Source organism: Eucyclogobius newberryi, unplaced genomic scaffold (genome assembly GCF_026437365.1).
Source record: "Eucyclogobius newberryi isolate DKJ021-1_F unplaced genomic scaffold, fEucNew1.0.hap1 SCAF_5, whole genome shotgun sequence".
NCBI lineage: Eukaryota > Metazoa > Chordata > Actinopteri > Gobiiformes > Gobiidae > Eucyclogobius > Eucyclogobius newberryi.
The window spans coordinates 39,412,175-39,426,056 of record NW_027316167.1 but is presented as its reverse complement, the minus strand read 5'-3'; the positions used below and the strand labels follow the sequence as shown (position 1 = coordinate 39,426,056).

The 13,882-nt window shown below is 43.8% G+C and overlaps 1 protein-coding gene across 1 annotated transcript in view; it reads right to left on the bottom strand.

The window, feature by feature from the left end:
- Positions 1-1,718, bottom strand: part of itga11a (integrin, alpha 11a) — a 115,932-nt gene extending 114,214 nt beyond the window's left edge. The window contains exon 1 of the mRNA XM_072464896.1: positions 1,623-1,718. Within this exon, the coding sequence (XP_072320997.1) occupies positions 1,623-1,671 (49 nt within the window). The 5' untranslated portion in view covers positions 1,672-1,718. The remainder of the gene's footprint in view (positions 1-1,622) is intronic.
- Positions 1,719-13,882: the final 12,164 nt, after the last annotated feature.

The window sequence follows — 13,882 nt, the reverse complement described above, 5'->3', positions numbered from 1 at the left end:
CATGCGCCGATAAACAGGAAACAGCTGTTGCTAAAGAGTGCTAGCTTTTCTTTACTGTCAACTCGACATATGAGTTAGCATCAATTTATCACAAGATCAAGTCAGAGTTTGTTGAGAAATGATTATTTTCTGTTATATCTGCTTTTAACGTTTCATTTTTACCAGGGTCTGTATTCGCTCTTGTCCAATCATCGTGTCATCGTGCTTTAAAGCTAAAGATAAGCTAGATCTCTCGCGGCCCACTTTGGATCATTTAAATGGGCCGGTTTGCTTCAAGACAGCGGAGACACTTTCAGACTAAAGGAACGTTTGATGCTTTTAATGGAGATCGTTTTGTCTTGAATGTTCTTGCATTACTTAAATCGACCTGTAAACGGGCTTGCTTCTCCACAGATCTGTCCGGTAACTTCTAAATCTCCATGGGAAAGATAAGTTTAATGTCATATGCTGGGGCAAACGCAACATCTCCAAGTAGGTGGCGAACCCTCCACCAGAAAAGAGTCTAAACAACATTGAAATGTTGCGACGTAAGCTCTGTTTGAGTGAGACAGTGCATTTTTAACTGCACCACAGTCTGACAAGAAGTTTCCAGTTCAAACTGCCTATTAAAGTGTCATTATTAAAACAGTAGTGAGAGCGCTGTAACTCCAGAACTACATCGCTCCAGGACAAGTACAAAGTAGTCTATCCTTTATAAAAGACTTAACATCTGATATGTTACGATTAGCCAGTTAATCAATAATCGTGATTATTCAGGTCACATGCTAATGCTAAGAGCTAAACAAAATAATAATCATGATCATTAAATAATATTAATTTAATAAATAATCAATTTCACATTTTAAATCCATCTATAGTTGGTCTCAAACTTAATAACACAGAATAATAATCAGTGGCAGACCGGTGTTTTTCATTTGAGTGCTGGCTTTTCAATACATTATAGACAATTGTGTAAATAATAATGATAATGGCTCATGATCATTTTGTAATAGTGGTCGTTTTTGTGGTTCAGAAGTGAAATTACGGTATATTTCTTTTTTCAGAGTCACCTCACGACAATGTGAATCTTTAAATCATGATGTTTCTCACAATTATCGAAACTCTTCAATTTGACACTGTGACATCATTTTCGGAGCCATGACTCGATGTGTGATGTAATGATCAGAAGAAATGATGCACAAGAGTGGGAAGAGTTTTACTTGAGAAGTAATAATAAATACAAATAATATTAAAAATATAGTGAAAAACCTAATCTAGGAAATACAATTTTATTTTTAAGTTTATTTTACTAATTGTAACTGAGTATGAATACTCATTAAAACTAATCTAAGTACAATTTTATTGAAAAGTTTCACAGAATAATAGTAACTTGTCCCTGAAGTCCTGGTTTTGACCCTGGTTTAGTCTTACTTAATTCTTGCTTGTCAATCAGAAACTCAGAATTGTTTGTCTATAAACGATTTGCACAATATTCAAATTGTATCTTCAAAAGATTCACAATATTATCCATTTCTTTGATAAATTGACCACCTCTAATAAAAAACAAATACAGGCAAGTACAATTTCTTCCAAAGTTTCTGATAAAAAAAGTGGTCCCCTCGGCAGCGGCCCCGGGGCCTCACCTGACAGCAGGCTGCAGATCCAGAGCAGAGTCACACACAAGTAGTCCATGTTCAGCCGGTGCCAGTGAGCGCAGCGTACGTCCCACCGAGTCAGCGCGCGTGGAGGGGCCCGGGAGCTAAAGTTCCTCTGATGGAGCTGAAGTCAAAGCACAGACTCTAGTATCCCGGAGGAGGGGCCACGGAGGAAAAGGAGGGCCCCAGGACTCTCACACACACAGCAGCCAGTCGGGCTCTGGAACGGGCTCAGGACCGGGCTCTGGAACGGGCTCAGGGCCGCGGTCTGGAACGGGCTCTAGGACCGGCTCAGGACCGGGCTCAGGACCGGGCTCTGGAACGGGCTCTAGGACCGGCTCAGGACCGGGCTCAGGACCGGGCTCTGGAACGGGCTCTAGGACCGGCTCAGGACCGGGCTCTAGGACCGGCTCAGGACCCCGCTCTGGAACGGGCCCTGAAACGGGCTCTAGACCGGGCTCTGGAACGGGCTCAGGACCGGGCTCTGGAACGGGCTCAGGAACGGGCTCTGGACCGGGCTCAGGACCGGGCTCTGGAATGGGCTCTGGAGCGGGCTCAGGACCGGGCTCTGGAATGGGCTCTGGAGCGGGCTCAGGACCGGGCTCTGGACCGGGCTCAGGAACGGGCTCTGGAACGGGCTCTGGAACGGGCTCAGGACCGGGCTCTGGACCGGGCTCAGGACCGGGCTCAAGACCGGGCTCAGGAACGGGCTCTGGACCGGGCTCTGGAACGGGCTCAGGACCGGGCTCTGGAACGGGCTCAGGACCGGGCTCTGGAATGGGCTCTGGAGCGGGCTCAGGACCGGGCTCTGGAACGGGCTCTAAAACCGGCTCAGGACCCCGCTCTGGAACGGGCCCTGAAACGGGCTCTGGAACGGGCTCAGGGCCGGGCTCAGGAACGGGCTCTGGAACGGGCTCTGGAATGGGCTCTTGAACGGGCTCTGGAGCTGGCTCTGGAATGGGCTCTGGAACGGGCTCAGGACCGGGCTCTGGAACGGGCTCTGGAACGGCCTCTGGAACGGGCTCTGGAGCGGGCTCTGGAGCTGGCTCTGGAATGGGCTCTGGAACGGCCTCTGGACCGGGCTCTGGAACGGGCTCTGGAGCGGGCTCTGGAATGGGCTCTGGAGCGGGCTCTGGAGCGGGCTTTGGGCTGGAGAGATCTGTGAGGAATCTGTGAATGAGCAAGCGCAGAAACGTACTTCTGAGGCTATTTATACTTGTATTTAGGTGATGAAACCCTGAAATGCATTGTGGGACTAATAAAGGTTCTCATTCAAAAAGTAAATGGAAGTTGGTCACATTTGTAGTCGAGCCAATTATATATTAATATTGATCAATCCTGGTCGGATCTCTCCTTCACTGTGGAACTCCTCCAGGTTTGTACTTTTTCCCAAAGAGGTTTGGTAGTTTTTCCTGGCCGAGAAGGACAGGGGACACTGGGACATTTGTCTAAGGACACGGGACGCTGGGACATTTCTCTGAGGACACGGGACGCTGGGACATTTCTCTGAGGACACGGGACGCTGGGACATTTCCAAATCCCTATGAATATTGTTTAATCTGTTTTTCAATGTCGAGGGAACTGCTGTTGTGATTTTGGGCGTCACAAAAATGAATAGAATTGAATTGATCACATTGACACCATTTTTCAGTTTTGGTTTGTCTAATTTAAAACAAATAAAAATGTCTTCCAATATTTCCTAAAAATGATCAAAAAAGATTAATCACAAAAATCACTCACATTTCCCCCTCCAGAGATGCACAAATGTGTATCCACACAGAAAGAGCTGTGTAAAATACAGCTCAAACATCATGAGACATTGTCCAGTCAGTTCAGTTGATGATGTTTGATCGTGGTGCTAAATACGCTAAATTAGCAGAGTGAGTATCTTTAGCAAAAGCTTTTGAATCTTATTGTCAAATGATTTGCTGTTACAGAGTTACTGTATAAAGTTATGGGCCTAAATACAGACAAATTAAAGTATATGTGAACAGCAAAAATGTAATAACTATGTGACTTATGAACCACATGAAAGTGTTCTTTCATGTTGAATATACATTGGCTAATTAATTGGCTGAGAGAGAGCCAACTAGAGAGAGCCAACCAGGGAGAACCAGCTAGAAAGAACCAACCAGAGAGAGCCAACTAGAGAGAGCCAACCAGAGAGAACCAGCTAGAGAGAACCAACCAGAGAGAACCAACCAGAGAGAGCCAACCAGAGAGAACCAACCAGAGAGAACCAACCAGAGAGAGCCAACCAGAGAGAGCCAACCAGAGAGAGCCAACCAGAGAGAACCAACCAGAGAGAACCAACCAGAGAGAGCCAACTAGAGAGAACTCGCTAGAGAGAACCAACCAGAGAGAATCAACCAGAGAGAACCAGCCAGAGAGAACCAACCAGAGAGAGCAAACCAAAGAGAGCCAACCAGAGAGAACCAACCAGAGAGAACCAACCAGAGAGAGCCAACTAGAGAGAACTCGCTAGAGAGAACCAACCAGAGAGAATAATAATAATAATAATAATAATAACTTTTATTTATATAGCGCTTTTCAGTGACCCAAAGATGCTGAACACAATAAAAAAGGGGGGGTATTTACAGACAGGGGGGACAACACGTACAATACACATTAATATACAGATAAAATGAACAAGACAGAAGAAGTAGAGAGAAAAAGATGGGGATGTAACAGGGGGTAGAAGTGTAGGCAATGGGGTAGAGGAGGCTAGGGGTAGGGGAGGTCATAGGCTTGGGTGAAGAGGTATGTTTTTAGGCGGGATTTGAATGTTGTGAGTGAGGGAGAGTGGCGGACAGGTTGGGGGAGGGAGTTCCAGAGTCGGGGTGCTGTTCGGGAGAATGCTCTGTCGCCAAAAGTTTTGAGTCGGGATGTTGGTGCAGTCAGGGTGAGAGAGGAGGAGGATCGGAGAGCTCGGGTGGGGCGGTGGGGGATGAGGAGGTCAGACAGGTAGGGGGGGGGCAAGGTGGTGAAGAGCTTTGAAGGTGAGGAGGAGTATTTTAAAGTTTATGCGCTGCTTGATGGGGAGCCAGTGGAGAGAGCGGAGAACGGGAGTGATGTGATCACGGGACCGGGTGTGGGTGAGGAGGCGGGCAGCGGAGTTTTGGACCATTTGGAGTCTATGGAGGGAATGGGAGGAGATGCCAGTGAGGAGGGAGTTGCAGTAGTCGAGGCGGGAGGAGGTGAAGGCATGGATGAGGGATTCAGCAGCGGGGAGGGTGAGGCAGTGTCGGATTTTGGCGATGCGGCGGAGGTGGAAGTTCTCTCTGGTTGGTTCTCTCTGGAGAATCAACCAGAGAGAACCAACCAGAGAAAACCAACCAGAGGGAACCAACCAGAGAGAGCCAACTAGAGAGAACTCGCTAGAGAGAACTCGCTAGAGAGAACCAACCAGAGAGAACCAACCAGAGAGAATCAACCAGAGAGAACCAGCCAGAGACAACCAACCAGAGAAAGCCAACCAGAGAGAACCAACCAGAGAAAACCAACCAGAGAGAACCAACCAGAGAGAGCTAACTAGAGAGAACTCGCTAGAGAGAACCAACCAGAGATAATCAACCAGAGAGAACCAGCCAGAGAGAACCAACCAGAGAGAGCCAACCAGATAGAACCAACCAGAGAAAACCAACCAGAGAGAGCCAACCAGAGAGAACCAACCAGAGAGAGCCAACTAGAGAGAACTCGCTAGAGAGAACCAACCAGAGAGAACCAGCCAGAGAGAACCAACCAGAGAGAACCAACCAGAGAGAGCCAACCAGAGAGAACCAACCAGAGAAAACCAACCAGAGAGAGCCAACCAGAGAGAACCAACCAGAGAGAGCCAACCAGAGAGAACCAGAGAGAACCAGCCAGCGAGAACCAACCAGAGAGAACCAACCAGAGAGAACCAACCAGAGGGAGACAACTAGAGAGAGCCAACCAGAGAGAGCCAACCAGAGAGAACAAACCAGAGAGAACCAACCAGAGAGAACAAACCAGAGAGAACCAGCCAGAGAGAACAAACCAGAGAGAACCAGCCAGAGAGAATAAAGAACCAATCAGAGAGAATCAACCGGAGAAAACCAACCAGAGGGAGACAACTAGAGAGAGCCAACCAGAGAGAACCAACCAGAGAAAACCAACCAGAGAGAGCCAACCAGAGAGAACCAACCAGAGAGAGCCAACCAGAGAGAACCAGAGAGAACCAGCCAGCGAGAACCAACCAGAGAGAACCAACCAGAGAGAACCAACCAGAGGGAGACAACTAGAGAGAGCCAACCAGAGAGAGCCAACCAGAGAGAGCCAACCAGAGAGAACAAACCAGAGAGAACCAACCAGAGAGAACAAACCAGAGAGAACCAGCCAGAGAGAACAAACCAGAGAGAACCAGCCAGAGAGAATAAAGAACCAATCAGAGAGAATCAACCGGAGAAAACCAACCAGAGGGAGACAACTAGAGAGAGCCAACCAGAGAGAACAAACCAGAGAGAACCAACTAGAGAGAACCAACCAGAGAGAACCAACCAGAGAGAACCAACCGGTGAGAACCAGCTAGAGAGAACCAACTAGGGAGAACCAACCAGAGAGAATCAACCATAGAGAACCAACCAGAGGGAACCAACCAGAGAGAATAAAGAACCAATCAGAGAGAATCAACCAGAGAGAACCAGCCAGAGAGAACCAACCAGAGAGAGCAAACCAGAGAGAACCAACCAGAGAAAACCAACCAGAGAGAACCAACCAGAGAGAGCCAACTAGAGAGAACTCGCTAGAGAGAACCAGCCAGAGAGAACCAACCAGAGAGAGCAAACCAGAGATAATCAACCAGAGAGAACCAGCCAGAGAGAACCAACCAGAGAGAGCCAACCAGAGAGAACCAACCAGAGAAAACCAACCAGAGAGAGCCAACCAGAGAGAAACAACCAGAGAGAGCCAACTAGAGAGAACTCGCTAGAGAGAACCAACCAGAGAGAACCAGCCAGAGAGAACCAACCAGAGAGAACCAACCGGTGAGAACCAGCTAGAGAAAACCAACCAGAGAGAGCCAACCAGAGAGAACCAACCAGAGAGAGCCAACCAGAGAGAACCAGAGAGAACCAACCAGAGAGAACCAACCAGAGAGAACCAACCAGAGAGAACCAACCAGAGGGAGACAACTAGAGAGAGCCAACCAGAGAGAGCCAACCAGAGAGAGCCAACCAGAGAGAACCAACCAGAGAGAACCAACCAGAGAGAACAAACCAGAGAGAACCAACCAGAGAGAACAAACCAGAGAGAACCAGCCAGAGAGAACAAACCAGAGAGAACCAGCCAGAGAGAACCAATCAGTGAGAACCAACCAGAGAAAACCAACCAGAGGGAGACAACTAGAGAGAGCCAACCAGAGAGAACCAACCAGAGGGAACCAACTAGAGAGAACCAACCAGAGAGAACCAACCAGAGAGAACCAACCGGTGAGAACCAGCTAGAGAGAACCAACTAGGGAGAACCAACCAGAGACAGCCAACCATAGAGAACCAACCAGAGGGAACCAACCAGAGAGAATAAAGAACCAATCAGAGAGAACCAACCAGAGAGAACAAACCCGAGAGAACCAGCCAGAGAGAACCAGCCAGAGAGAACCAACCAGAGAGAACCAACCAGAGAAAACCAACCAGAGAGAGCCAACCAGAGAGAACCAACCAGAGAGAGCCAACCAGAGAGAACCAACCAGAGAGAACCAACCAGAGAAAACCAACCAGAGAGAACCAACCAATGAGAACCAACCAGTGAGAACCAACCAGAGAGAACCAACCAGAGTTTCAGACCTGAGGAAGCTACTAATGTATCTACTATTGTCAAGGAGTGTGAAGTGCCTTGCTCTTGGACACAGCAGAATGCACTGAGCTGGAATCTCTAGAAATATCATCCTCTCCATTTGGGCATTTTCACCTTCTTAGTGACCACAGAGCTGCGACCTCCGGAGAAAATAAGTTCTACACAGACTAAAAAGCTGTTTTCAGGTCCAGGTGCAGTGTGGACATGTTCTACACATGAACATTGGACATTTTACACAAATCAATCTATTTTATAGCATATTTTATCTTCATTCAAACCACTGGTCCCCAAACTACGGCCCGCGGGCCACATCCGGCCTGTTGGGCCTTCCAATCCGGCCCGCCAAGCTTGTCCAAGTTATATTTAAACAAAAAAAACATATATATATATATATATATATATATATATATATATATATATATTTTTTGCCGTAGGCTTTATTAGACAGTAGATGGAATGAGAAAGAAAGGAAGGGGAATGATGAGAGAGAAAGGAGGACATGCAGCAAATGTTGGAGTCGGGATTCAGACTCGATACTGCGGCTGGCCGTTCATTTTACCTTTCGCCTGTAATGCCCACATTTCCCCAAAAGATGGCACTGTTCCCTCTAAGCTGCGCCTGCGCATCTGCGCACTGCTTGCACTTAGTGCACTGCTTGCACTTAGTGCGCGCACAAGAAAATCTATATATAGCGCGCAGAAAATAAAATTCACCACAAACGGCCACCGGGGCCAATCAAGCAGGAAGCGCAAGTGTTTGACACTGAAGAAGACTCTTGTGGACAGTAGAAGACTCTTGTGGACAGTAGAAGACTCTTGTGGACAGTAGAAGACTCTAGTGGACAGTAGAAGACTCTTGTGGACAGTAGAAGACAGTAGATAATTAATCATTATTTAATGCATTTGGAAAACAATTTGTACATTGAGCCTTACATTTGTTGCTTTGTTACAAGTTCCAGGTCAAATCTTGCGTGTCATTTATAGTAATTCATTCGTTCACAAAAACACACCATATTTTCCTGGCCCGGCCCCTCGGCCAAATTTTAGAACCCAATGTGGCCCTCGAGTCAAAAAGTTTGGGGACCACTGATTTAAACGAAAGGCTTTCCCGCTCGACCAGAAGTGCCATCACAACAGAAGTGAGTGTGAGGTGAACAAGGTGAACAAGGTGAACAAGGTGAATAAAGTGAACAAGGTGAACAAGGTGTACAAAGTGAACAAGGTGAACAAGGTGAATAAAGTGAACAAGGTGAACAAGGTGTACAAAGTGAACAAGGTGAATAAAGTGAATAAAGTGAACAAGGTGAACAAAGTGAACAAAGTGAACAAGGTGAATAAGGTGAATAAGGTGAATAAAGTGAACAAGGTGAATGAAGTGAACAAGGTGAAAAAAGTGAACAAGGTGAACAAGGTAAATAAAGTGAATAAGGTGAATAAGGTGAATAAAGTGAACAAAGTGAATAAAGTGAATAAGGTGAATAAGGTGAATGAAGTGAACAAGGTGAATAAAGTGAACAAGGTGAATGAAGTGAATAAGGTGAATAAAGTGAACAAGGTGAACAAGGTGAACAAGGTGAATAAAGTGAATAAGGTGAATAAAGTGAATGAAGTGAATAAAGTGAAAAAGGTGAATAAAGTGAATAAGGTGAATAAGGTGAATAAGGTGAATAAAATGAACAAGGTGAATAAGGTGAATAAAGTGAATAAGGTGAATAAGGTGAATAAGGTGAATAAAGTGAATGAAGTGAACAAGGTGAATAAAGTGAACAAGGTGAACAAGGTGAACAAAGTGAATAAGGTGAATAAAGTGAATGAAGTGAATAAAATGAATAAGGTGAATAAGGTGAATAAAGTGAATAAGGTGAATAAAGTGAATAAGGTGAATAAAGTGAATAAGGTGAATAAGGTGACTAAAGTGAATAAGGTGAATAAAGTGAATAAGGTGAATAAGGTGAATAAAGTGAATAAGGTGAATAAGGTGAATAAGGTGAATAAGGTGAATAAAGTGAATACGGTGAATACGGTGAATAAGGTGAATAAGGTGAATAAGGTGAATAAAGTGAATAAAGTGAATAAGGTGAATAAGGTGAATACAGTGAATAAGGTGAATAAGGTGAATAAAGTGAATAAGGTGAATAAAGTGAATAAGGTGAATAAAGTGAATAAGGTGAATAAGGTGAATAAGGTGAATAAATTGAATAAGGTGAATAAAGTGAATAAGGTGAATAAAGTGAATAAGATGAATAAAGTGAATAAGGTGAATAAGGTGAATAAAGTGAATAAGGTGAATAAAGTGAATAAGGTGAATAAAGTGAATAAAGTGAATAAGGTGAATAAGGTGAATAAAGTGAATAAGGTGAATAAGGTGAATAAGGTGAATAAGGTGAATAAGGTGAATAAAGTGAATAAGGTGAATAAGGTGAATAAAGTGAATACAGTGAATAAGGTGAATAAAGTGAATAAGGTGAATAAAGTGAATACAGTGAATAAGGTGAATAAAGTGAATAAGGTGAATAAAGTGAATAAGGTGAATAAGGTGAATAAGGTGAATAAAATGAACAAGGTGAATAAGGTGAATAAGGTGAATAAAACGGTCTCTCTCAAAAGGTGGAAGTTTATTCACGTGCACAGTGGATAAACACCCTCACTCTCCCTAAGACAAGTTCGTTCTGTCCCTACCTAACTTTACAATTTACAAAGTACACCTTTTATAGGTGGTAACAAACATAACATAATCACAACCCAAATCAGCTCAAAAAGAGATAGACCAGACTATCACGTCTGTGACGGTTCCAGCTCTCTCTTCAGAGGTTTAATCAAAGACCATTTCCACACTGAATCCGGTCCTGACGCATTAATTGATGATTAAGAGGCGCCGGACAGTAGATATTCAGTATAATCAGGACCTCATATTCTTATCCCATCTGCACACAGGAGAACAACAAAGATATTAATTCCGTGACATGTCATGGCCTAAAACAACATTAGAATGACATGACATGACCCATTTTCTGCCATTACAATACCACTCTTTTGATTATCTTAAACCCCTGTTTAATATCATATCATCAATCAATTACCAATCAGATAAAATATTAATCAATAATTAATAACACAACAAAAAATTAATAATAACAATAATTAGATAAATTATCAAAAAAAATATTAATAAAAATGACCAATTTAATGATTAAAAACACTAATTAATAAAATTGAACCCTTGAAATTAGAAATAAAATAATAATCAAAATATTAATAATAATAATAATAATAATAATAATAATAATAATAAATAGATAAAATTATTAATAAAACATATTAATAAAGTCAACCCCAGCTCCCCCGTCCCGAGACCCCCTCCACCGGCCAGGAAAAAAACTACCAAACCTCTTTGGGATAAAAGTAGAAAACCTGAGTAGGAGAAAACTACAAAACCACTTTGGGATAAAAGTAGAAACCTGGAGGAATTCCCCTGTGAATGGGGCTCAGGACGGACAGGCTGATGCTGACTTCTGGAAGGAAAAAAAAAAAGCTCGATTAATTTCATCAAAATAAAGATTTTAGTCTATCTCTTGTCTTAATTTAAGTCATTACAATTTCCCTTTGAATCAGTGATTATAAAAACAGTTTAAAAGAAATTAATAAAACTGTTAAAGTTTTATTTGCCTCCGCTCTTGTTTATACCGTTACTGGCTTAAGGTCTCATTCCCTTGATGATTGAATCATCATCTGAATCACTAATGTAGCCTGTGTCTTGCTTAGACGCGTCTCTATCTGGCCCTGGAACCTGAACAGACACATATTGAGCAGAAACCATTTTACCAATCGCTTTGAACAAACATGGGAGAACACAAGAAAACAGAATCAAGATTACCCCTACAATAATGCCAAAATTTATGAGCACGTCACGCCAGGAAGTAAGAGCCCATCCTAACACAGAAAAAGGGTGAGTGGCCGTGACAGTTTCAGACGTGCATGCATCTCCTCTCTCTCTGCCTCGAAAGTAGCTAATGTTGTGTTTATAAAAGCAGTAAATCTATAGCTAAGAGTCTCCATACGCAACATCAATTTACCCACTCCCACACTTGGGAACAATGCAAATAGGACCTTTTCCCCCGTAGTCCAAATTTTATGGTCATCTGGCACGTCAGACCCCCAAACAGCGTCATGAGATGCCAGATCCCTTTGTGTCCTGGGTGTGTGATGTGGTATGCTGGATATTATGTATGAATGATCTGAAGGAATCACCGCTGCGCATCGGCCAACCCATCCCGCCGGAAGACATTCATACATGTAATATCCACAAAGAAACATGTACTCCTCTTTTGGAACGGTCCCTAAAATGTCTGGAACAGTGTAGTAAGATGCACATGTGGTTTTGGGGCCCGCCTGAGAATTATTCAGGTGGGTGCTCAAGTGGGTGTTGTTCACCAGATAAGTGCACGGGACATACACTGTGGAACAATATAAATCAGGGATTTGCCCTACATGGAGTGGTTTAAGTTCGGATCCTGGGCCGATAGATAAGGTGGATGCAATAGTCTGTGCAAAGCATGTAAATTTAGAGCCAGGTCGAATATGGACTGGTCCAAAAAGCGGCCCTAGTTTTACATTTTTAGGAGGTCTGATGTGAATCTGAGGTCGGAACTTAATCTTGCGTGGGAGAAGAGGAATCACCGCTCTCCACGCAGACCAAACTATCCTACTCAGAAGTTTAACATTATCTCTAGAAATTAGAGTGCCAGGTAACATGTTGGATAAATTAGGCACAGGGAGAGGGAGCACGTGTGGAGAGTTGGTTGCCATGGGCATGTGTGTACATACATAACAATCTCTCCACTTGTGACTGTCGGCTACATATTTAGCATATCGATACCAATAGTTTAGTGTATAGACGGTGGAATGGTTATAAGTGTCTGTGAGAGACTCGATCTTGGATGTGTCGTCATAGTGCAGTGTACGAGTGTTACGGTCTACTCTGTTTTCTCTGTGGGGCCACATCCAGCTAGGCAGAGTGATAAACCATATTATTCCCAACGCCAGAACTATTGACAGACCCAGTGCATAAATCATTATTCTATTCTATCGGCAGGTGACTATGGACCAGTAGATTCACTCTGTCACTGCATCCAACAGATCAGTTTGTGGATGCAAAACAACTTCCTTCAGCTGAACTCAGACAAGACTGAAATAATCGTTTTTGGCCCACAGAAACAAAGAGAAAGTGTTAGCGGTCACCTCCAGAGTCTCGCTCTAAAACCTACAAACCAAATTAGAAATCTGGGGGTAATAATGGACTCAGACTTGAACTTTAATAGCCACGTCAAATCAATAACATCAGCAGCTTTTTACCATCTAAAAAACATTGCCAAAATCAAAAATATAGTGTCAAAACCAGATTTAGAGAGACTTATCCATGCGTTTGTCTCCAGTAGATTAGACTACTGTAACGGCCTGCTCACTGGTCTCTCCAAACGAGCTGTAAAACAGCTGCAGTACATCCAGAACGCTGCTGCTCGGGTCCTGACTAGAACCAGGAAGTATGATCACATTAGTCCTGTTCTCAGGTCTCTGCACTGGCTCCCTGTGGCTCTGCTTGTGTACAAGTCTCTCCATGGCCTAGCACCAAAGTACATCTTGGATATGTTAGTGCCATATGAACCATCTCGGACTCTGAGGACCTCAGGGACCGGCCTCCTGCGGGTGCCCAGAGTCAGGACAAAACATGGGGAATCTGCGTTTCAGTTTTATGCAGCTAAAATCTGGAACAGTCTTCCTGAAGATGTGAGACAGGCCTCTACTCTGACAAAGTTCAAATCTAAGCTAAAAACAGTTTTGTTTAGCTGCGCATATGACTGAAAGGATTTTTTCTTTGCACTCTTCTCTTTTGTTTGTGATTTTATTAGTTTAGAAAATCAGTTGGATTGATAATTTTTAATTTAGTTAATTTTATTGTAGTTAATTTTTATCGTTGCACTCTTCTCTTTTGTTTGTGATTTTATTAGTTTAGAAAATCAGTTGGATTGATAATTTTTAATTTAGTTAATTTTATTGTATTTCTGTAATTTCTTTGTGATTTGAATGCATTTTTCCTGCTGTGTGAAGCACTTTGAATTGCCTTGTGTATGAAATGTGCTCTACAAATAAACTTGCCTTGCCTATAGTTCAGCAACCTGATGTTGAGCTCGACCTTTCTGTCGGTCAGATACCATTTAGAGCTCTGACGCCCTGGGGGACTCCTCCCCCCAGGAGGAGCCGGGTGAGCCTCAGGAATCATGAAGACGATGAAGACAGTATTTGTGTAGATATTACCAGACGATGCAGAAGAACGTGGAGCTTTAAACCGCGCCGGGTTTTGGCAACGTGCCCCGTGCTCGGAGCACTCGATCAGTGGGCTCTGGTGCTTTTCGAGGTTTACGACCTGCTCGGACTCTGACT